The sequence below is a fragment of the Vidua macroura genome, chromosome 18 (genome assembly GCF_024509145.1).
Source record: "Vidua macroura isolate BioBank_ID:100142 chromosome 18, ASM2450914v1, whole genome shotgun sequence".
Lineage (NCBI taxonomy): Eukaryota > Metazoa > Chordata > Aves > Passeriformes > Viduidae > Vidua > Vidua macroura.
The window spans coordinates 11,575,015-11,597,112 of NC_071588.1; the positions used below are offsets into that span (position 1 = coordinate 11,575,015).

The following is a 22,098-nucleotide window of genomic DNA, read 5'->3' on the forward strand; positions in this document are numbered from 1 at the left end:
GTTTCCACAGCTCTGTTGTACAAGCCAGTGGATCGAGTGACCCGCAGCACACTTGTCTTGCATGTAAGTATCTGAAGGGGAGTTTTCAAACTTTAGACCCCTGTCCTATTTTCTTTGACCTTCATATTTTCCACGGAGCTGCAGGACTGCAAAAATAAACCTGTTGAGCTCTTATAAGAGCCTCTTCCCTTTTCACCAAGGAGATTGAGTCCATGGGTAGGATGCTGCTATCTTTGCAGTGATGTCACCAAGAAGTGCAGGGTATTTTTATCTTTATCTAGAGATAAAGCTTTGCTCTCATCTGTATGAAGAAGCCGGAGCATCTTGTCCTACAGCTCTGATTAGGGGTGCTCGAGCTCTCCTGCCATCCAGTGCTGCCCATGACTGTGTTCTCTCTGTGTTCCTGCTGTCAGGATTTGCTCAAGCACACTCCTGTGAGCCACCCTGACCATCCCCTGCTGCAGGATGCTCTGCGGATCTCGCAGAACTTCCTCTCCAGCATCAACGAGGAGATCACTCCTCGCCGGCAGTCCATGACTGTAAAGAAAGGGGAGGTGAGTCTTCCTGTCTTGTTATTTTCTCACTTTCTAAATACTGGTCATGTCTTTTCTGTAGAGCTGACTAGGAAGTTATGCTGTTAAGCTGTTTGTTGCTAAGATACAGTTTAGCCAATGTCCTTGTTCTCTAAAGGATGTGGTACAGCTCCCTCTGTTTTCTTTGCAGAAAACAGTTTGGAAACCAAGAGGAAAAGTATGATTAGAGTTTTGTCCTTAGCACTGTTATAATCGTTTGTCGTACGTAATTCCTATGATGCACATTGCCATGCACTAAATGGATTTGTATTTTACCTGCAAACTGAAATCAAATGGGAAGCCTGGGAGGAGAAAAAGAGGAGGAAACATCAGAAGTCATGAAAGATAAGGAAAAGCTGTTTTCCAGAATCTTCATTTTCACCATAAAATTAATTTTCTGCATCTTTATTCTAAAGGAGAGTGTTGTAAATATGACTGGAAAGCAAAATGAATGGAATGTGTTGGGAATGACAGATAGATTATTGACTCCTAAGAGTATAATATAACCCTTCTCAGCTCTGTAAGGAGCTGCACTGCACCCAGAAAGGTGCAGATCCTTCACCTGCATGCAGTGGTTTGTAGGGAGACCACGGAGCTTCTCTGTGGTGGAGTCTGCATTCCTCAATGGCTTGATTCAGCTGCCTCCAGTAAAAAGGGATTCAGTCCCTTCTGATAAAGAAAGGCCAGGACTGGCAGAAGTGTTGAGAGAAAGAAGGATGTAGGAGATTGGACACAGAGAGGTGCAGCTCAGATAGTAACGGTGTAAGAAGAGCTGTGGCAGCATTCCAGACATGGGCTGATCAACAGTGACCCAAATTACCCTGTACAAAAACATCTCTTACAAAGCCCAGGAGATTGTTAAGATATCGTGAACCTTCATGATTTATTCCCAAATCCTGACAGCTAAACATGCTTGCTTTTAGCTGTTAAACTGATTTTCAGCTGACAAAAGATTTGCTGGAAGCTGCAGTTCTGGGAATTTGGTGCACTTTGTCCTGCAAGTCTTGTTCATTGTCTCATTTTGTCAACCGAGGACACCTCCAGCTGAGAAAAGAAGAGGAGGGGCCGAGCAATTGGAGGCTGAGGTAGAAGCTCAGCCATCAGTCACCAGTGCCTCAGTGACAGGAGATGGCCTCGTTAAAGTGGCTGCTGATTGAGTCATAGCAGAAAGCACAGGCTAGAATGCCCCTCGCAGGGGAGGGAGCAGTTTGTGTTCTCTGGTTGTCTGTCAGCATCTCAGTGAGGGATGTAGGCTTTGAAATGTGTCATGCAGAATCCTAATGAGGTGCCAGAGCCCAGGCAGAGGAGCAGGCTCAGGAGGATGATCCTGCTGATCGCTTTTTGGAGCGGTGTATCTGTCAGATCTTAGAAAGCAGGAGGGGAGGCACAGCAGGACTGGGCTCAGCAGGCCTGGCCACACTCTCACTGGTCCTGTGACTGCAGGTATGATGTGGGGAGAGAGGAAGAGGACATACCAGAGGAAAGGGCTGTGGTGGGTGTGCTAGGGGGGATTGGGAAGCCTTTGTGCCCTCCCTCACTGCACACAGCTTTTCCCGAGCCCAGGGAAGAAAAGGATTTCCCCTCCACTCTGGAAATCTGACCATGAATATTTTCTTTAGTCATTTGGCACCAATATCCCACTTCTGTCAAAGCAGTAGTGCCCCAGTTGAACCCTCTGTGTCCTGAGAGTAGGTATGTTCACTCTCCATGTAGTAATGCAGAGACACAAATCTGCTCCCAGCTACTCTGTGTGGGTTAGTGATGGCTGTTCCTTCCTACAAGCTGCTCAGCTTGGGGTCATAACTGGGTTTTGTTTATGCCTGTAAATCTTTCCTTTTCTACTTATCCTTTCCTCCCACTCGTCTTGCTGGTGCTTCCCCTGGGGTGACAGGACAGTGTGTGGATTGCATCTCCTAATTGACTGCTCTCAATGCATAATGCATTTTTTATTTTAATGAATCACCAGCTTGCTTTGATGGCTTTTTTCATTATTTGTACTCCTCCCATTGAAGTTTCCTTGGTGGAAAGGAAGGAGGGTAAAATAGCCTTTTCCTCTCATGTATTGCTTAGGTGCTGATCTCAGTTATCTTTTTTTCCCCAGTCCTTGCCTTTAATGTGGAATATTTTTTCCTTTTGAGTGTATTGTGGGGAGGAATCAAATCTCCTTTGCCAGCCTCTTGCTCCAGTTCTTTTTTTCAGGATTGCTTTGAACTGGGGGAAAGCAGCCAGTTGTTAATCTCCCTAGTGACAGGCTGCTAAGGAGGGGAGTGCAGGTCAGGAGAGAGTACAGGCTCATCAGCACAGTGTTGTTCTCTTTTGCAGAGGTGATTCCCTGCTTTGGGAGCAGTGACTCAGCCTGCCCTGCCTGCTGGGCTCCCTGTGTGGTGCCAGGTGTCCATCCTGCACTCCAGCCCCCCAGTTCTGCTGGGCTCCAGAGGCTTTGTTCTAATCTAGACTTATGTACAGGAACTGGGAGGTTTCTGTCGTGTGGTTTGATTTGCTGGGCTGGATGAGTATTTCAGGTAGCGCAAAGAGATGGGAACAAAGGGAGTAAAATCCCTCCCCAGAGGGCCAGAAGGAGCTGCAGCAGGGAAGGCAAAATTGGTGCAGTGAGCCTGTGAACAGAGAGTTTGGCCCTTGCTGACTGTAGCAGACTTTGCTGAGGGCCACAGTACAGAGGAGCCAGCAGAGCCTCAGCCCCAGGCTGGCAACACAGGGGAGCCAGGAGGGTATCTCTGGCCTTTGGGATCTGTTTCCATTCAGCTTGATCCACTACATTCTCTTGCTCCCTTCTTTTCATCCCATCTTTCTACTTCTATAGTTTTACCTTTTTTACAGTTTTTTAATGAATTATCTACAGGTATCCATTTTGCTAACCCTCCAAATAACCAAGCAAATGCTCAGTTATTTGCTCCAAGCAAGTGGAGGGGAAGGGAGTTTAAGGAGCCCTGTACTTTGTGACTTGGAATGTGAGTGGTGGAGAGTCACCTGGCCCTTAGGGCCATGGAAGAGGCATCTTCTTGTCACTGCTGATCCTTCTGCACCACTGTGGTGCAGAATAAGGATCTTGGTTTAAATAAGGAACAAGGTTAAAGTTCTACTGGGGATGGTGCCTTGGGGAAGAAGGAAAATAAATGCATTGGGATGAAGGATGTGCCACTATTATGTGCAGAAGGAGGGCAGTAATAACCTTCTCTACTCTTATTAACAGAGCAGCTCTAGGTACTGCATGTTGGGTCTTTTCAGCTAAGCCCAGATGCAAATGACTGTAGTGCTTGTCTTGGCTTGCCAGAGGTCAAGGCTGGTGTTTGCAGCTAGTTCAGTGCATTTGTGCAAAGCAGGAATTAATGAAACAGCAAAAAATTGCAGAGTTCACTTGGTGGTCTCTTTCCTGACTGCTGCTCCTCTCATGCTCTTTGCAGAGTGTTGTTCCAGGGCAGTTCAGACCAACCTGAGTGTGGCGCCTGCCACTCTGCCTTGTCCTGGCCATGTCCTCCCACCTTCTCTGGAGTGTTCATACTGGTGTTTGTGTGATCCCACAGCAGCACGGAGGAAAGGAGCCTGGAGTTTTGGGTCACTGCTGGCTGAGTGGCTTCGTGTCTGGTCTCATCAGCACCGGTCCAGACACAAGGGAGCTGACAGGCAGCTTTTTCTGGGAACAAGCCCAGTAGATCACATCACAGATCTGCTTGTGCTGCTGTACACCTTTGTCCTTGCCCTGGAGAGGAGAGGCTTGGCAAGCTGCTCTACTGTGTTTCTAAATGTGGTTTTAAACTGCAGTCGAGGGACTGGCTAGCATTGCCTTAGGCTTCTGTTTGACTTCTTGGAGGACCAAGTGTGCTAGAGAAGGGAAAGGACAAAGGACATGTGCAAGGAGCAGAAGTGCAAACTGAAGCCTTTGAAAAGCTGGAAGTGACGCTTAGACACAGCCATGCACAGCATGGGCCTGGTGCCTACTGCTCCTGGAGGCCTTGGGCAGATGTTGGCAGTAGAGCACTCAGAAATTATATTGGCTGCTTCACACTCTGTCTTACAGCTGGAGTCAGAGAGCTCCTGGTGACAGGAGCTTTGGGAAGAAGAAAGAGGCCATTAAAATGCTCAAAGAGCAGCCAGTTTAACTCCCTAGGCAGAGCATCCTTTTTTTTTATTTTTGCAGTGCTGGTCTTGCAACACACTTACACACACGAGGAATCATTTTCTTCCTACGCTCTGCAGAAAGCCAAACCACCTCTTCCTCACTGACATGTGCCAATACCCATCTCCTGGTTTTCCCCTCCTCCCTGTGCCTCACACATGTCCCAGCCCTTCCTGGGGCTCTCACCCACGCACGCTGCAGGCCTCTGCTGTCACCACATCGGATGAGCTCTTTCCTCGGTGCACAAGCGGGGAGATGGCCTTTTGTGCAGCTGTGGGTCTGCTTGAGTAGGTTTTTCAATTCCACTTTTTGTAATGTGTCTCAGACAAGCTGGCCACACTTCCTGGAGTTAATCAGTCTGTGACAGCAGCAGGATTTATCATATGCAAACAGCACAAAAACACTGTAGGATGAATAGATGAGCACGCAGGTAGTCGTGAGCTTGGTAGCAGAGGAGGGGAAGATGTTCAGTGACAGAGGTAAGAGGAGGAGGAGGACAGCAACAGGCAATCCAAAGAGGATAACCAGGCTCTGGAAAAGGTACAGGGAGAGCTCTTTTGTTCAGAGCACTGAGGTGGGTGGGAAAAGAAGCAGATGAAAACATGCAAAGAAAAGCAGGGCCTGGAAAAGAGATGTTGCACCAGTACAGGAGCTTTGCAAGAGCCACTGAAGTTAACAGCACAGGCCTTGTGTGAGAGATTAAAGATGATCCTAATTCACTCTAGGATGACACAAAATCAAGACTTTTCTCCCACACTTCCTGGAACATCTTTCTGAGGCTGAGCTGAGCTCCTGTGCTGGACACTTAACAGACTTGGGGACTGTCTGTGGAAGAGGGGAGGTCACTCTGCCACTTTCCTGCCACTGTCTCCCTATCACCCTAATCTTATGTTCTCTTGGATGTTTATTTGGTGTTTCTGTAGTCAGTGTTATTTCCGAGTATTTTAGGAAATCTTTAGCACCTTTGGTTACTTTAACAAACAGAGTAACTCTGGGAACAAGGTAGAGTGATGGTTTCCCACACGAGAGCTATTATATGTCAGTACAGCAGGCTCACCCATCCAAAAACTCTTGTGTTTCAGGAGACCCCATTTAACAGGAGGCCACCAAAGGAATAGCTGTTGGTGGCCCTGGGTGGGAGGAGTTGACCAAAGTCTTGGTTCCAAAACTGCAGAGCTGAGGTGGCACAGGCCTCTGAGTGGCACAAGCCTTGTCTGAGGGGGCTGCTGGCTCCCGCAGGGTGGGAGAGGATGGGCTGACTCATGTCAGGAGGTCCAGGAAGGTGCCCTTTGCTCCCACACTGTGGGGTTTGGCGGGGATCTGGTAAGCCATTGGGAAATCCTTTTATTGTTTCCCTCTGACCTGCTGAACCTCCCGGCAAGATGACTCATTTGCAGCAAGGATGTGCCCCTTTGCTGGAAGTGCCCCTCCTCAGCTCCACGGATGCTGAGCAGCCTGGGGTATGCCTGTTTTACCCAGCCTTAATGAAAGTTCTCTTTTCCAAGAAAAGCTGGTAGTGAGGAGAATTTTCCTGACTTGATCCACAAATTTTTCTCCTGTACTCTCCTCCCCAGATGCTTGGTTGCTCTTATGGCAGTTCTCCAGCAAGCAGCAGGAGGGACACCTTCCCAACTAGCTCCCATGAGCAAGAAGACGAATGAAGGGTTCTAGGAAGCTCCATGTTTCTCTCTGAGTGACTGGAATATCTCCTTTCACCTCTTTCCTCCTGTTCCAGTCAAGCTTAGGAAGTACAGGCTTGTTCTCTTCCACCCAGCTCTCTTTGTGGGAGTTTTTGCTGCCTCAGGGTTGCACTGTGTCTGTGTCACTGATAGGATTTGGTTCCCAGGAGTGCTAACCCAAATAAACTCAGTGCCACCTCAGCCCCAGATGAGAATGTGAAGGTTGTTGGGTCACTTTGCATGGAATGGCTGAGCTTTCTGCTCAGGTTCTGGGGAGATGTGCTCTCGGCAGGGTGCTGGGCTGGGGCCCTGGCTCATCTCACACACTGCCAGTGCGTGGCAGAGGCAGACAGAAGGTCAGGTCAGGACTGTGCCCTGTCAGTGCCAGGCAGGGAAAGGACAGTGCCACATCCTGCTGGGTAGCAGAGATGAGTAAGCTGTGAGAACATCTTTACACCTACGAACAGTGAGCAGAGGTTGAGCTGGCAGCAAGCAGCTATTCTCATTGCTCCAGAGGAGCTGAGCTGATTTGCAGTGTAATTAATATGCATCAGATCTAGAAACTTGAGATCAGGGGTTTGGCTTGCTCAGAAAATATCTTTCCCTGCTTGTTATTATTGCTCCCAAATGAAATTCTTTGCAGGAGTGGAGAGTGTTCTTGTGCTACTGACAACATACCTCCTCCTGTTTATTTATTTTCAAAGCTCAGTGTTTCTAGTTTCCTGTCTGGGGCTTGCTCTCCCAGGCAGGAGGGGAAGGCGTGCTCAAGTGCCCATCAGCAGCAAAGGCATTAGTGCTAGCAGGAGTTCTCTCCAAAAGCACCGAGAAGAAGCCAGGACGATCACACCCACCTAAAAATAAACACAAACATATTTACAGACCTTTGTGAGCTGAATCACTGCTGGATGCCAGATCTCCCCAGAGTCCTGCCCAGAGATGGTGCAGCAGTCTGCCAGGGAGCAGCCTTGCTTCCTGCAGCTCTGGGAAAGGTGCAGCTTTTGCTCACAGATTTCCAGGACCTTTCTGTAATGGAAGACAGCACCAAGATGAGCTGCTGACACAGCTCCACGTGCTTTTGCAGGTAGCTGTGGTGTTCTTGTAGCTGCAGATGGGAAAATGCAGGCTCCTAGTCCCTGTCAGGAAGTGTAGGGTGCTGTGGGACAGACTATGGAAAGAAGAATTATGTCTGCAAGGGCATTTCTTTGTCATGTGTTCCTTGCCATGATGCCTGCTAGGCTTGGGACTGATGTGGTTTGTTTTAATTTTGGAGAGCCAAGATGGGAAGAATGGTAGGCAGGAGGAGAGGCAGCGTGGGCGTTTGCACTCCCACGCCCTCGGCAGGGAACGCGTTCAGGGTTTGTTAAGTCACGCAACAGACAGAACCCAGTGGCATCACCTGAGAAATGGAGGCATCACTTGTGGTGTGGGTGTCCTGACCTTGCCCAGGGGAGCTGCTCCCATGGTGACCCTTCTGTGTGTGTGTCAGTGTGGGGGTCCTGGCCATGGGGCAGGGCAGTGGGGACTCGGGGGCGAGTCCTGAGCCTGGGGCTGGGCAAGGCTGGCAGTGAGGCAGCTGGGGAGGTGCTGGTTAGCCCTGGACAGGGTTAGCAGAACTCTCCTCTCTCCAGCCACAGAGCTGTCTAGGCAGATGTGGGATGTCTGATATGTCACTTAGGGATGGCAGAGGAACATCCTCTTGGCTGGAATAACAAAGGAAGTACAGGTCAGGAAAGAGTTCCTTAGCTTACCTTAGCATGTGTGGGGAAGCTGATGGTTGCTGCTTGTACTGGCTGTGAAGTGAGGCAACACTGACAGTTATACATATTGGTGGAAATAAAACTTGCCCAGAACTGAATGCCCTGATTTCTGCTTGAAAATCAGTGCACAGTATCTGTTCCAGGTGTGCACTGAGTCCTGCTGATCCTGACAGCACAGTGGAGGAGCTGAGCACAGAGCAGGGCATGAAACTCCTGTCGTGGTGACTGGAAGGAGCACACAGCCACCTGTCCACGTGCCAGCATTCCAGCCATTTGGGTTTTTAACTATGGAGTTGTCTGTCCCGCCCCTCCCCCATGAGGGAATTAGGAAAGCAGTGGTTCTGTTACCAATGTGTGCCCTTTCTTTAGGAGGCTGTTAAACTCTGTGGAACTAGAAGCAGGATTAAAGGCATCAGAGTTGTTCAGCTTCTTTGCATCTTCTAGGTTTGGGGAATCTTTATATGATATATAAAGAAGATTCCAATAGGCACATGAAGAGGCACATGGTGAGGGTGCACCCAGATGGTCCTTTTAAAGCACAGGCTGATAAGGAACTCCTGAGAAATTTGCCAGAGATACATGTTCAGGAATTATCCCTTAACAGCACTTGTAATGAAGAAGCAGCCATGGCGTTTAGCTGTTAATGTTGGCAAAGTCGTTCTGTAAATGGGAAAGGAAGGGGTCGAGGAGAGCTTTGCTGTCCCTGCTGGGGTGGCTGAAGCTGATGCAGAGGCTGGGAAGTGACTGAGAGAAGTGACTCTGGGAGAAGCGGTGTGTGCTGCTCTCTGCTGGCTCGGGAGGGGACGATCCACTGCCAGGGATTCAGGGACTCTGGAGCTGGGCAGTGACTCACAACAAACTGCACTTGGGCTCAGGAACAGGTGATGGAGAGTCTGACCCAGCACCAGGCATGGGAGAAGATGCATGGCTCTTTCTGCCTCTGGGAGAGAGGGCTGCAGCAGGGAGCAGAGTTGACAGCAAGGAGTATTTAACAGGCTCTTTCATTTTTCTGAATTAGACAAATGTACTGAATTTGCTCTGGTAGGAGTTGAGTTTAAGGACTGTGTTGCCCCAGTGCCAAATTTGGAGCTCGTATTGCACTGAAACGTTTTTCTGTTTTTTTCCCCAGCACCGGCAGCTGCTGAAGGACAGTTTCATGGTGGAGCTGGTGGAAGGGGCTCGCAAGCTACGCCATGTCTTTCTTTTCACTGACCTCTTCCTGTGTGCCAAGCTCAAGAAGCAGATTGGAGGGTGAGAGTTTCCTTTTGGACTTCGTGCTTTGCACCTCAGCTGCAACAGAATCCTGGGTTTAGCCTGCAGTTTTAGTTGCATATGGATACCCCAGACCTGGGTAACCATAATCCATAAGAAGTAGTTAGATAAGAAATGATCAGCAAGATAGGATCTCATACAGTAAACATTCCTAAGTCCTGACCCCTCAGGAAAGGTAATTCCTCCCATCCCTGCCCTGAGCCTACCTAGGAGAGCAGGATGTGTTATAGCTGCTGGTATTCTGGAAAAATGTCATTAATTTTTCTATTTCCCCTTTCTTTTAATAGGTGACATTCTTCACATTTTTTATGACTAGGGTTGTTAATTTTGGCTTTGCAGCTACAGCCTGTTAACAGTTTTACAGAAAAATGGCAAAGGTGCAGTAAGCAGACTATGTGTCAACCCCAAAGTGCAGCTATAAAAGCAGTTTTGCTGACAATTTTCATGTGTGAGGGGGGAGGAACCATTACCAATGTAGCTGCCTCAAATAGGGCTTCTCTTCATTTGGTAAATGTTCTTCTTGGGGAGACATCTCTTATCTTCTTGCCCTCCCCAAGAAAAAAAGTTACACCTGCCCTTTTCAAAGCATGTGCTTATGAGGAATGAACCTTCAAAGGAATGGGATATTCCCAAGAGTGGATGTTCCTGACAGCACAGGTGAAGAGGGAATAAATGACACAAAACATGTAAAAAGTGAGCTGCTTATCCTGGTGAAATCCCTGGAGAATGGCAGCTATGAGCTATAGTTTCTCTCCCCTGGTTGGATTACACAGAGGTTTATATCCATTCGTTCACCTACCCCAGCTTGGGCAGGAGAGAGCTGCGTTCAGATCCCAGGGGCCACCAAGTCACAGGCGTGGCACAGCTTTAGAACTTTGCCACACCAGAGGCTTCAAAGAGAGAGCACGCAGGACCAAAATAGTCTGCAGGAGAGGGATGTTGTTTCTTAGGATGAAAAGAACTAGATAACAAAATGAGTTTCCTTTTTATGTGCTGTACCAGGTACTGGCCCTGCTAGGCTGTCTTGCTGAAAAGCAGCCTGTTGCCAGACTTTTTCTATATGAGAATCACAGTAAAGCTGGGCCAGTATTTATGTCTTCTGCATTATAGCAGGGAAGAGCTTGTGGGAAGGACTGGGTGTTGCCAAACACCAGTAGTAGTAAAAGGTTTGGACCTACTCCCTTTCAGAAAAAGCCAACAATATGACTGCAAGTGGTACATCCCGCTCACTGACCTGAGTTTCCAAATGGTTGATGAATCTGAGGCAGTGCCCAATATCCCACTGGTACCTGATGAGGAGCTGGATGCCATGAAGATCAAAATATCCCAGATCAAGAATGACATCCAGCGGGAAAAGGTAAAGGAGTTGAGCACTCCAGGGCAATGCAGACACAGGGTCTGTGCTCAGATGAGGTGCTGGTGGCAGCTCTCCCAGGGCTGCGCAGTGTGGGGAGCCAGGCTGCAACAGACTGTTCAGCAGGGGTTTGTGATAGCCAGGTGCTTTGCTCATCCAAGTGCACAGCCTGGGTGATGCTGCCCTGTGAGGAGGCAGAGACAAAAAGACTCTCTGGTTGTACCCAGCAGCTCCTCTATTCCTATGAGCATCCATGTGGAGGGCAGGGATTTTATGCTGCAGACATGAAAAGGACTGGGAGTGTTATTTGCCAATTTCTGGCTGTTAAATTATTATCCTGCCAGTGATTTTGGTCAGAAGCCATATACTCTTGAATTTTAGCAGACTCAGTTATGCCTTTGAAGCTTTTTCCTACTTCACTGATGTCAAAGAGGCAGCAAATGTAAAGAAAACAGCAATTATGCTGACAGTCAGACATGGACGTGGTGCCTCTGGCCCAGGCGTTTCTTTGCTTGTAAGTTATGTTTTCTGAGAGCTGTTAGATCCCAAACCTTCCTGGAGCCTAAAAGAGGAATAAGAGTTTGAACACTGGTGGTGTGTAGGGCAGGATATGAATAACATTGATCATGCTGTGGGAAGGTTATTCCCTGCACTTCCAAAGAACATGCTTCTGCCTCTCAGGCCTGGCAGGTTTTCAAAGAGGGCTTCCTGGAAAAAGTAAGATATTAGGAAGAACACTTTGTGAAAGCCATTTACTCACCAGCTGCAGGTGTCTTAAGATTCATGCTTTGGTGCATCAGTGCTAAACAATACACATGGCTGGGTTTGGTACTGGATTTTATCCAGGAAAAAACATATTTTTAGCAGACCTCTGATGAAAATGGATCAGCGTGTGGTGAGTGGGAGAGTTCTGGGATCTCTCTACAGAAGTTCCTTAGAGTCTCCTTAGTTAAGGACACTTGGAGGACCTGGCAGTGCTATGGCTGCCTGCTGACATGATGATACTGCAGCCCCTGGAAGAGAAGATACAGGGTACAGCTGGGACAGTGGCCACGCACCTCTGCACTTCAGCTGGGACAGCTGGAATCAGGGAACAGAGCCCAGTCCACGTGTAGAGATTCTGCAAATAACACCTTTCTGAGCAGCTGGGAGTCCTGTGGATCCTATTGACAGCATTTCTTCTGCTCTGGGGCCATTTACCTATTCAGAGGGTAGAGACTGTGGATTTCAAAATAGCAGTTAGTGTAAATGAGGGCAGATTTGAAGAATAACACATGTCCTCTTCTCCCTCTCTCCCACACCCTTCAGAGAGCCAATAAAGGCAGCAAGGTCATTGAGAGGTTGAAAAAGAAGCTGTCGGAGCAGGAATCCCTCCTACTGCTGATGTCTCCCAACATGGCCTTCCGGGTACACAATCGCAACGGCAAGGTGAGAGCACCCGGTCACCCCGGGGCCAGAGATCTGGGGGCTGGAGTCTGTGACTGTGTGTGCTCCTGCACAGCGAGGGCTTTGTGGCTCTAGCGTGTGTCCTCAAAGCGCTTTCCAAGCAGCAGACACCTCACCTTGCTGTGCCAAAGGTTATGATGGCATCCTATAAGGCCGTGACTAATTTGCATACAAGACTGGCATTTAAGAAATAACCATAGAAATTAATCCCCTGTCTCAGCACCAGTCCTAGTGGAGCAATAGGAGCGGCCCTTCACCCAAGATCCAGCTATGCAGCAGCTTCCTTCTAGACTGCCTTGTGGCTTCAAGGCTTGGCACACTCAGGGCAGTGTCCTCAGGGCTGCAGCTGCCCCTGCCAGGGTCCTCTGCCAGGGGTATTCCCTGCTCTGGCAGTGCTGGAACCTCCCACTGTGGCCTTCCCGTGCCCATGGCAAAGGAGTCTCACAGGAGTGTGTTACTGCTCAGTGAAAAGCCACGAGCTGGTCACTGCTTCCTGACTGTCACTGCTTCATCAGTGCCTAGGCTTGTGCCGGAGGCTTTTGGCATTCCTGGTGCAGCTGAATTCCTATTGTGAGGAATAGCACAAGCTGCCATGGGAGCTGCTGCAGGGCCACAGCTGCCCCTGGCAGGGTGGGGCTCTGTGAGCTCTGACTGTCTGTGCTGGTACCATGGGCACATTGCCAGAGCCCAGCCTGTCTTGACAGAGATGTGATGCAGGAAGAGGGGCAGGAGTGCCAGCAGAACAGTCTGTCCAGCAATTTGCACTGGGGGAGGGTGGGAGCAGGCAGGCCCTGCCCTCAGTGGTGCATCAGACTAATGCATACCCTATTTTCTTCTGTGTTCCTGGGTAGAGTTACACATTCCTCATTTCATCGGACTATGAAAGGGCAGAGTGGAGGGAGAATATCCGGGAACAGCAGAAGAAATGTGAGTATCCCTCAGCTGTCATTGGTACAAATACTGTGATCTTAAGAGAGTAGGGCTCCAAAGGACGAGGTGTAGGACAGGCTTCCCTGCCAAAACAGAGATCTACATTGAAATCCACAGCACAATATGGATGTCTCCTGTCTGAGGCTGTTTGGGGAACTTCTGCTGCAGCAACTTGTGAGGAATGTGTAGAGAGAGCAGTTAGTAAGTAAATGTGTGTAGAGATTCTCCCATTCACCCTAGAGATCAGAGCTCAGTGCAATTTCACAGAGAGGGAAGAGCCACACCTTTTCCCTAGCTCCATTCTAAAGAAACTTGTTACTTTTATGGCATGGTGTTTTTGGCTTTTCAAGAAACTAAGAACCCCTCTATTTCCTGTGAACCATCCTGAGACTTTACTTGGACTAGTAACTATATGTATCCCCAGTACAGCTGGGCTGCAGCAGCAGCAGCACTGCCCTGAGCACCTCGGTGCTGCTGCTGAGCAGTGCCCAGGTAGCACTATCCCATGTGTGCCCAGGATGAGGGGTCATGCATCCAGCCTCTCCTTGGAATTTTTACTCCTCCCTCTTTCAATCTCCATGGCAGGCTTTAAAAGCTTCTCACTCACATCAGTGGAGCTCCAGATGCTGACAAACTCCTGTGTGAAGCTTCAGACAGTGCACAACATTCCCCTCACTATCAATAAGGAAGGTAAGACCTTTGGGTTTTGCTTTCACATGGTGTAGCTGCAGTGAAACTCTCCCCCTGCCTGATTTCGTGCTTTCCCCTAGAACTGCTCTTACTGTTCCCTTTTGCTACAGGTTGCAGGCATCCTCCAGTATACATTAATCAACCATTAAATGGTCCTTGCATGCAGCTGTTGTGCAAGGTATTGGAGTGCCTGGTGGGGTCTTAGCTTGGAACAGCTTTGAGCTGTGTCCTTTGCAACAACACTAATTGGCCAAAATTGTGTCAGGGACCATCCTAAATTACTGCTTAATCTGTTAGTTTAGATTTAGCCTCTATAATTTACTTTTTCTCCTTTGAATTTCTTCCACGCTGTCTTGCTGATCCTAGAACCGTCATTGTAAAGGCCCCCAGTGTCAGAAAATATTACAGGTGTCAACTGTGGAACAGTCTCCTGTCTTGCTGAAATGGTTGTTACTTGCTCTTGCCATCCTTGGGGACAGTTCACCCTCTGCTCATTAATCTGTGTAATATCAGTCTCATCATTCTCACTCTTGGCTCCACTGTGAATGTAACAAAATCCCTTGGGTCTTCTGTACAGATGATGAATCCCCAGGTCTCTATGGATTCCTGAATGTCATTGTCCACTCTGCCACGGGATTCAAGCAAAGTTCAAGTGAGTTGCAGTTCTGGGACACAAGAGGTATTGATAGGGGGTAGATAAGCCATGTGCTGGGACAGCTGGGCGTGGATTGCAGCATCTGTGGTGATGGTGAGGTGTTTTGGGGAACTGGAAGTTCCTCCTCTTAACTCCCAAAAAGATCACCATCAAGGATCAAGCACACAGCATTTATTATTAGGCCTGGTCTGTTTAAGCAGTGCTTGCTGATTACCCAGCTGTTCTAGAAACAAGTCAGCCCTTATCCTGAATTCTTTCAGCTGCATTTTGTTTTACAATAAAAGAATGGAAGGTGTTCTCTGGCATGCAGAATTTTTGTTGGGAAGAAGGTGGTGTTAAAATTCAGGGGAATGGCTTGACAGAATGCTCAAAAAAGGTGACTGAACTTCTTTAGGGCAGCTGGGCTGATCAAGGTGACGAGATTTGTATGGGATGGCGTTACAGAGATGATGGAAATGAAGGCACCTTGTGCAAGTGATTATTGCAAGTTAGGAGATTCTAGATATTTTTTTTAAGTTTTTGTCCCTGTCTCCCCTCCTCAGATTTGTACTGCACGTTAGAGGTTGATTCTTTTGGGTATTTTGTGAACAAGGCCAAAACTAGAGTTTACAGAGACACCACAGAGCCCAATTGGAACGAGGTAGGTTTGATTTTTCTTGATGTGACTTGTTCCATGTGCCAAACATCAACACATGATGGGCAGAAGACTTGCCAATGAAGGAGGTTGCTGCATGCTCAGCACTTGTGCTGCACATGCTGCGCTCAGAAAACACTTTTCTGCTGGGTTCATTTGGCTGTCAGGGCTTGCAGAAGGTTTTCTCTTGGATTAGTGGTAGTTAAACAAACAGTTTGATACAAATTAGACTTGTCCAGTATTTCATCTTTTAAACAGATGCATGCTTGATAATTTTTTTAAAGACACAAAAATCTGTTGAAGGAAATGGTTTTGTTTATTTGTTGAGAGAGGGAAGAATTAGCTATAGACATTCTGCCTGTTTACAGCCAACTTAGACCTGCTGGTGAGCAAAATTTCTTACAAGGAAGGTGAGCACATTTGTGTCATTGAATAATACTTTGCTGAGACCTGTGAAACCTGACTAAGGAGTGAGCCATCTTAGTCTCCAATTTGACCACATTATAGATACAAAGTACAATTTCAGCTTATTTCTAGACCAATTCCAGTAGAGAGGAGGTTTTGGCCAGTCCTTAAGTGTTCTTCTGATGAGTATTAAAGAGACTGTATTGAGTATTCTGAGACTGGTGTCCTGTTGTGATGCAGCCATTGCTCTTTCCTTTCCTGGTGCCATGCAGGAGTTTGAGATTGAGCTGGAGGGCTCACAGACACTGCGGATTCTGTGCTATGAAAAGTGCTACAACAAAACCAAGCTCACCAAAGAGGATGGAGAGAGCACAGATCGCATCATGGGGAAAGGACAGATCCAGGTAAGACTGTGCTCAACTCATTCCTGATACCCTTACTGCAAAACATCACAGGACTTTTGAATCCTGCAGTTCATTGCAGAAGTTTTTTCTGCCTTCTGATTGTCTCAGCATTGAAGATTTTTCCCTCAGATAGTGAGGTACACAGTGTGATTCACAGGCAGAAAATCAGAAGCTTTGTCCCTGTTGCTTTGTGCCCTATGCCTGCTCCATGGAATAGCTGCTTGTTTTGATCTCTCATTTGCCCATTAACTTCAAAACTTCCACACCACTGTATAGGAACTGCCCCGGGCACTGGGCACTGGTGAAGATGCTCGTTTGTGACAGGAGGATGCAAGAATATTCTCTCTGCTCTGTAAATCATGTGCAGAAAGGCTGCCATCTGTGAGTGCTGGAAGTTGATGGATGTGTTGGCTAGGCCCTGGGACAGCCTGCCTGTCCTAGTGACTGCCATACCCAGTGTCTGGTGTCCATGACAGCAGGCAGCATCTGAGGAACATTTCCATTGCTGGGAATTGGCCTGGGACACTTTGCATGGCAGATGTGTAATACAGTGGGGGAGGTGATGATTGCAAAGGGCTGTTGCTCTTGGGGAGCTGCTAAAGCTGTGTGCTCACTTTAGCTGTGATAGAGCACTAAAGCTGGATGTAGGAGAAATCAGGCCTTGTGTGGAGGAAAACATGGGGAACATATGTCCCCCAGCCTGTTCTAGTTTGTTGCACTGTCTGTCCACAACTTCAGGAGGGTGTTTAAATGCCTGCTCTGAGGACACATTCTTTGTGCTGGAGTGGCTGTTGAACAGAACAGGGACCCTGCCAAGATACCTTTTCCTTCCATGTCATGTTTAAAGATCTCACCAGTTCCCCTCCATTTAGGTCTGGCTGTTCATCTCCCTGTGGATGTCAGCTTTCCCTGGCACTGGAGTGATGGTCATGCAGGCCAAGGCCATTTGTGGGACTGTAGATGCAGCTCAGAGGGAGGGTGGCCTGTGGGATCACATCCCACCTTTGCTCTGGCAGGGTTCATTACCTAAATGACTTGGATCAGGCCTCTTCCTTCCTTCTCTCCTGTTTTCAGGGAGAGCTTTTGTCTCAAATGCATGGTGGGATTTGAAGGGAGCTCGTGTGCAGATCAATAAATGCCAGCACAGGCTGGCTCCTGTGTGTGTGTCTCGGCTGGCCAGAAATCCCTATGTCCCTTCAGTTAACAAAGGCTATTTTCCACAGAGCTGAGCAACTACAAAAGAGCAAGTTTTCAGCCCTGAAATGCCCTGGAGATTTATGTGCTCATAACAGAGAGCCCTGAAATCACTGACCTACTAAATTCTACAAATATGTTACATAGAAAGATTAAAAAAACCACCAAATAAAATCTTTTAAATTTTTGGCAATTTTTTTCCTTCTCACGGCTGTGAGCATTTTTATGCACAGCAATTGTATATTTTTGTAAATATATTTTATACTTAAGTAAATAAAAATACTCTTTGATGGCAATTAAATATTAATTGCATCTTGATTCTTTTAGAGAAACCTAGACAGTGGGAAGGTTAAAAAAAATCAATTAAAATGTTTTTAATCAATGTACAAATGTTGCATTCTGTTGTATTATAAAAGGCACATGCAAAGGCTCTCTTGGTTTCTGTAAATTCCCTTTGCAATTTATAAAGAAACTTGATGAATTGTCAGAATAAGCCCTTAATTTTCAGTGATTTCTGTCCCATCATGGATTTCAAACACTATTGAATCAAAGAGAAGTCATATGACAGTCTGTTAAGATTTTGGATTGATAAAAATTATTAAAGGTTTTGATTTTGGTTTAGTTCTATTTTTGAAGTTAACACCATTTCTCTATTAAGAAACCGTAATAATGCAACAATGAAATCTGATTACGGCCTGAAGGTTGGCTGTTCTCCCAGGTGCTTTTATATCAAATTTTGTTTACCTTAGAGTTTGTAGTTTATCCTGGGTTTCTGATTGTTGTTGCACTGTCATTATTCAGCCCAGTTCTGTCTGTCTAAAGGCAAGGTCTGTGAGGTTGGGTGAGGGTTTTTGTTTCATAAATTCCTTTTAGTTAAAAACTCTGGGAACATGAAGAGTCGTGTCTGCATCCTCCTGTTGATAAAAGCAGAGAAGTTTCTCTGTTGGCCAAATTGCAGTGTATTGTTAAGCCATGTCTTATTATAAATATGCAACTTCCCACTACTGGGAATTCTGACTCACCAAATACTGAGCCTCAGTGATGAAGACAATCAAGGAGACTAGGACTGTTTTGGCTGTAAAAATGTTTATTAAATCTCTCCGTTACATTATGGCAGTGAAGGAAGGAAGGCTGGAAATTGGTCCATGTCACAAGTTTCCAGGAATGGGCAGCAATTTTAATAGCTCCCATTGCTCATATTTTCTTTTCCTATGGAATATTTTGACTGTCTTTACAGCCAGATGCAAGAGCTGCTTCTTTCCTGCCAGTCTACAAGTTTTTTATCTCTGAAACATAAACCCATGAGGTTTTAGTGTAGGAGAACCTCCTGTAAATGTAGGAGTGAAGTCCTCACCAGACCTGGGCACAGCAGTGCTGGGTGTGCAGTGTTGAACTGACTGGCACACATAGTTTGGGGCTTCTGTGCATCTCAGGCATGAGAAATACTATTCCTGAGTACTGTGAAACTGAAATTGCTGGAGGAGGACAGAATGGAGATCACATGATGGGAGGAAATGTAAGGCTTAGTTCAGCTGTGGGCATAAGCTCCTCTCATTATGAGCACCCTGGGCTTTTCTTTCTGTTGTTACCTTGCAGTCCATCTTTGGCACTTGGCTGGCCCTTTGGCTTCCTGAATTTTGCACTTCATGTGGCAGACACATCCCCGTGTTTGGAGTGCAGCAGCCTTTTGTTTGGCATTGAGACTGTACCAGGTGGGCACATTTGTCAGCAGGACCGGCCTGGCCGTGGGAACTGTGAGTGAGTGAAGTGATACTTCACCCTGCGATCCAGCTCCTCCCACTGGTGCCTCCTAGAAATGCCGTTCCCTTTGCTGTTTTCTTTTTCTGCGTGATCAGCTCAGGCTAAATATTTCCTTCTCCCTCACAGGAGTGCTGGAAAATCAGGGAGGATGTGACCTTAGATCACTTATTCTGTGGAGCAGCCATTCCTCTGTTGCCTTGCAGAACAATCACTCTTATCTTAATTATCTGGGATGTCTCATAGCAGTGCCCATGGCTATTTCAGGCATTAGGTTGTTTTCCATGTAAACCAAATTGTCCCATGCTGTACCTCCCAGGTGTTAACTTGGAAACCTTTTACTCACTCAAGCTTGTTTAAACAGTTTGCTGAAGCAGAACATTGTCCCAGCAATGAAAACAGGGGGGAAATGAAGAAGGCAATGGGTCATGGCTAAAGGGGGATGGTGGAAAAGATTAACCTGTCAGTGGGGAGCTGTGAGAAGAATGGGGTTATGGCAGGACTGGGAGTTCCCAGCAGCAGTGAAACTCTGATAACATGTATGTCACATTAGTTACAGTTCAAAATTGATGGAGTGTAAAGTTGCCTGGGAAATTTAATAAAGGGAAGAAGTACTGTGAATGAATGCATAAAACACACTGATCTTAATGTTCCGCAGTCCATGATCTTCCGTTTCCACTGAGGCTTCTTTGTTTTTCCCTCCTTCTGCATGTTTTCTTTTCTCTCTGGGAAAAAGGAAATCATAATCAAGCTCTCTGTGGTGGTTTCCTAAGGCAGAGCATAGACACCCTTCCTAGTGCCTGGCTTGAATTTGCCAGAGCAGCATCCCCAGTTTGCCTTTTTCCAGGTTCTCACCACACTGCTGTGCACTCCCAGCCTTTCCTGACTGCTGTGCCCTGTCTGAATTCAGCTGAGCTGCTACAAGGACCAGAAACCTGTACTCAGAAACCCCTGTGGTGCTGAGCTGCTTTGTTCTGCTGTGTTTTGGGCAGGATACAGAGAGGTATTGGCTTGACTCATTAGTGAATTTGGGGCTGTAGCTTGCCACTGCAAATACCAAAGGCCACAAGGGGACTGGAGGAAGCAGCAAACAGGCAGAGTGGTTGGTTTGTATTTTCCTGTTCAGCATGAGCTTTTGGTGGGGGCTGTGCAAAGAAGCCCATGCAATGCAGTCTGTGAGGGTTTTAGCAGGTCTGTCCTATTTGCACAGAGCATGGAAACAACACAGTGGCTCTGCTTCAATGGAGATGGGGCAGGTCACTCAAACCAAGCAACTGTTTGGAGGAACTGTGTAGAGGAGCAGTAAATTCCACTGTCAAATGCAGAGGCAGCAGCTGCACAGTGCCTCCCCTGCTTGAGCTGGCACAGTTTGCTCAGAGCTGCCTCCCTTTGCCATGCTGGCCGTGGATTGCATTTTTCTACTCAGTGTTCCTTCTTTCAGGTCACTGATCTCCAAATCAGGCCAGAAGACAACATGGCCCCATTTGTCCTCTGTGCTGGAGCATCACTCTTGCTAGCTCATTGTCCTCAGTGTGCTCTCTCCCTGCCTGCTCTAGCTGCCCTTTACCTCTGTTGCTCTTGCTGGCTTCAGGTCAGTCATCACATGACTGAAACTTGATTGAAATCCCAGTGACAGTTCTTGGTTTCCTGTTGACTCTGTTGTGTCCTGCTGTGACTTATCAGACTGTTAGACCTGATCTTCCTGTCTCACTCAGTGTTGCTGAGAGTTTATTCAAGCTTTGCTCCTTTAATAGCTTCCATCATTTTGCTTGGTTATTTAAAAAGCACCTTGGAGGAGTTTGGGGTTTTTTTCCCCATTAATGACTGTTGTTATTAGCAGTGATTTATGCAGGGTTGGCTGGGTCAGCCAGCCCTGGTGCCTGTTCTCCCTGGCTGTCCCCATCCAGTACAAGGCATTCTCCAGCAGGAGTCAAACAGTAGGAGGGAGTGCAGGGGTCCTGCCAGCTCTGCAGGAGAGTTCAGAAACAAGGGAGCAAGAGGCAGCACCGGGTACATGGGGGTTTACTTGTACTCCTGGCTCAGCCCCAGCAGTTATCCAGCAAGGAAACGTCTCTGTGAGCTCTCAGCTCCAGCAAGGAAAAGTCTGCAAGTTCTCAGCTCCAGCACTCCGCTTCTGCTTGTTCTTTGCAGCAGTGTCAAAGTTACTCTTGAGACAGAGCAGGATGGCGTTTGACTCATATTTTTTAACAGTTATTTACTTGATTTTGTTTTGTGCCATGGCAGGAATTCCCTGGTCATTACTGAGATATACCCAGTAATACCTCTTAGCTTAAATAAACTGTAACTGGATTCTGCTGGACTCTTCCTCTAAAGTTTTTGGCAAACATTCAAACCCTCTTTCCCCTTTAGTTTTAAACTATAAATAATATAACCCCCTGCTATAAATAACGCACTCAGTGACTTTGTTCTAAAAGCATATGGAAAACTGGTTCCCAGCAAGAGGATTGGCTGTGACTGTGTCCATCAGCAGGGCCATTTTGGCAGCTTAACCAGATGACTCCTCAGAGCTGGAGATCAGGCTTTCAGGAATACTTAGCATGTTTGCTCCTCATAGGAAACCAGACACTTCAGAAATGGTTTCCTCTTGATTCTGGGAAAGAATTCAGTTGTTGAAAGAAATCAAACATCCAGCACGGAAGTTCAGGGTAGAACAGCCTAGAAACTGGCCAGATCATAGGGCCCTTGGCCAGCCCCACAGGCGGGGCGGATCTGTTCTGCCGGAGTTAAAAGCGAACCCCCTTGGCAAGCAGTCCTGTGTTTGGGGTCGCTGAGGCACTGAAGCCAAGCACTGCTGTCCATTGGCCCCCTGGACCTTTGCACAGTCCCAAAATGTGGGAGCTGCTGGTTACTGACAATTCCTTGCAAGGGCTCTTCAGGAATTTCTGCCAGCGTTGCACCTACAGGAGCCGGTCCAATTCGACAGGGAAGCATGTGTGTGCTGGCAGCATCCCGCTGTGGGCTCATGTCCGTAGCAGAGCGCGCAGGGATAAGGTTGGCCTCACTTGTTCTGTTGCTGCTTGGGGTCTCTGCAGTGGGAGGAAGCAGGGAGGAACTTTGCTCTCTGCTGCTTGCCTTTCTTTGGGGAGTGGGGAAGGTTAAGGTGGGGGCTTGTCTCTGTAGCTGTCAGCAGCACTGCGCTGCTCTGTTGATGATCTGAGTGTGACTATGACCATGTCTAAGCTCTCCCAGAAT

The 22,098-nt window shown here is 47.5% G+C and overlaps 1 protein-coding gene across 1 annotated transcript in view; it reads left to right on the plus strand.

The window, feature by feature from the left end:
• Positions 1 to 22,098, plus strand: part of BCR (BCR activator of RhoGEF and GTPase) — a 99,424-nt gene that overhangs the window by 63,975 nt on the left and 13,351 nt on the right. Inside the window, exons 7-16 of the mRNA XM_053993631.1 lie at positions 11 to 63; positions 414 to 554; positions 9,273 to 9,394; positions 10,604 to 10,772; positions 12,078 to 12,197; positions 13,067 to 13,142; positions 13,731 to 13,835; positions 14,413 to 14,487; positions 15,033 to 15,130; positions 15,802 to 15,933. Of these exons, the coding sequence (XP_053849606.1) occupies positions 11 to 63; positions 414 to 554; positions 9,273 to 9,394; positions 10,604 to 10,772; positions 12,078 to 12,197; positions 13,067 to 13,142; positions 13,731 to 13,835; positions 14,413 to 14,487; positions 15,033 to 15,130; positions 15,802 to 15,933 (1,091 nt within the window). The remainder of the gene's footprint in view (positions 1 to 10; positions 64 to 413; positions 555 to 9,272; positions 9,395 to 10,603; positions 10,773 to 12,077; positions 12,198 to 13,066; positions 13,143 to 13,730; positions 13,836 to 14,412; positions 14,488 to 15,032; positions 15,131 to 15,801; positions 15,934 to 22,098) is intronic.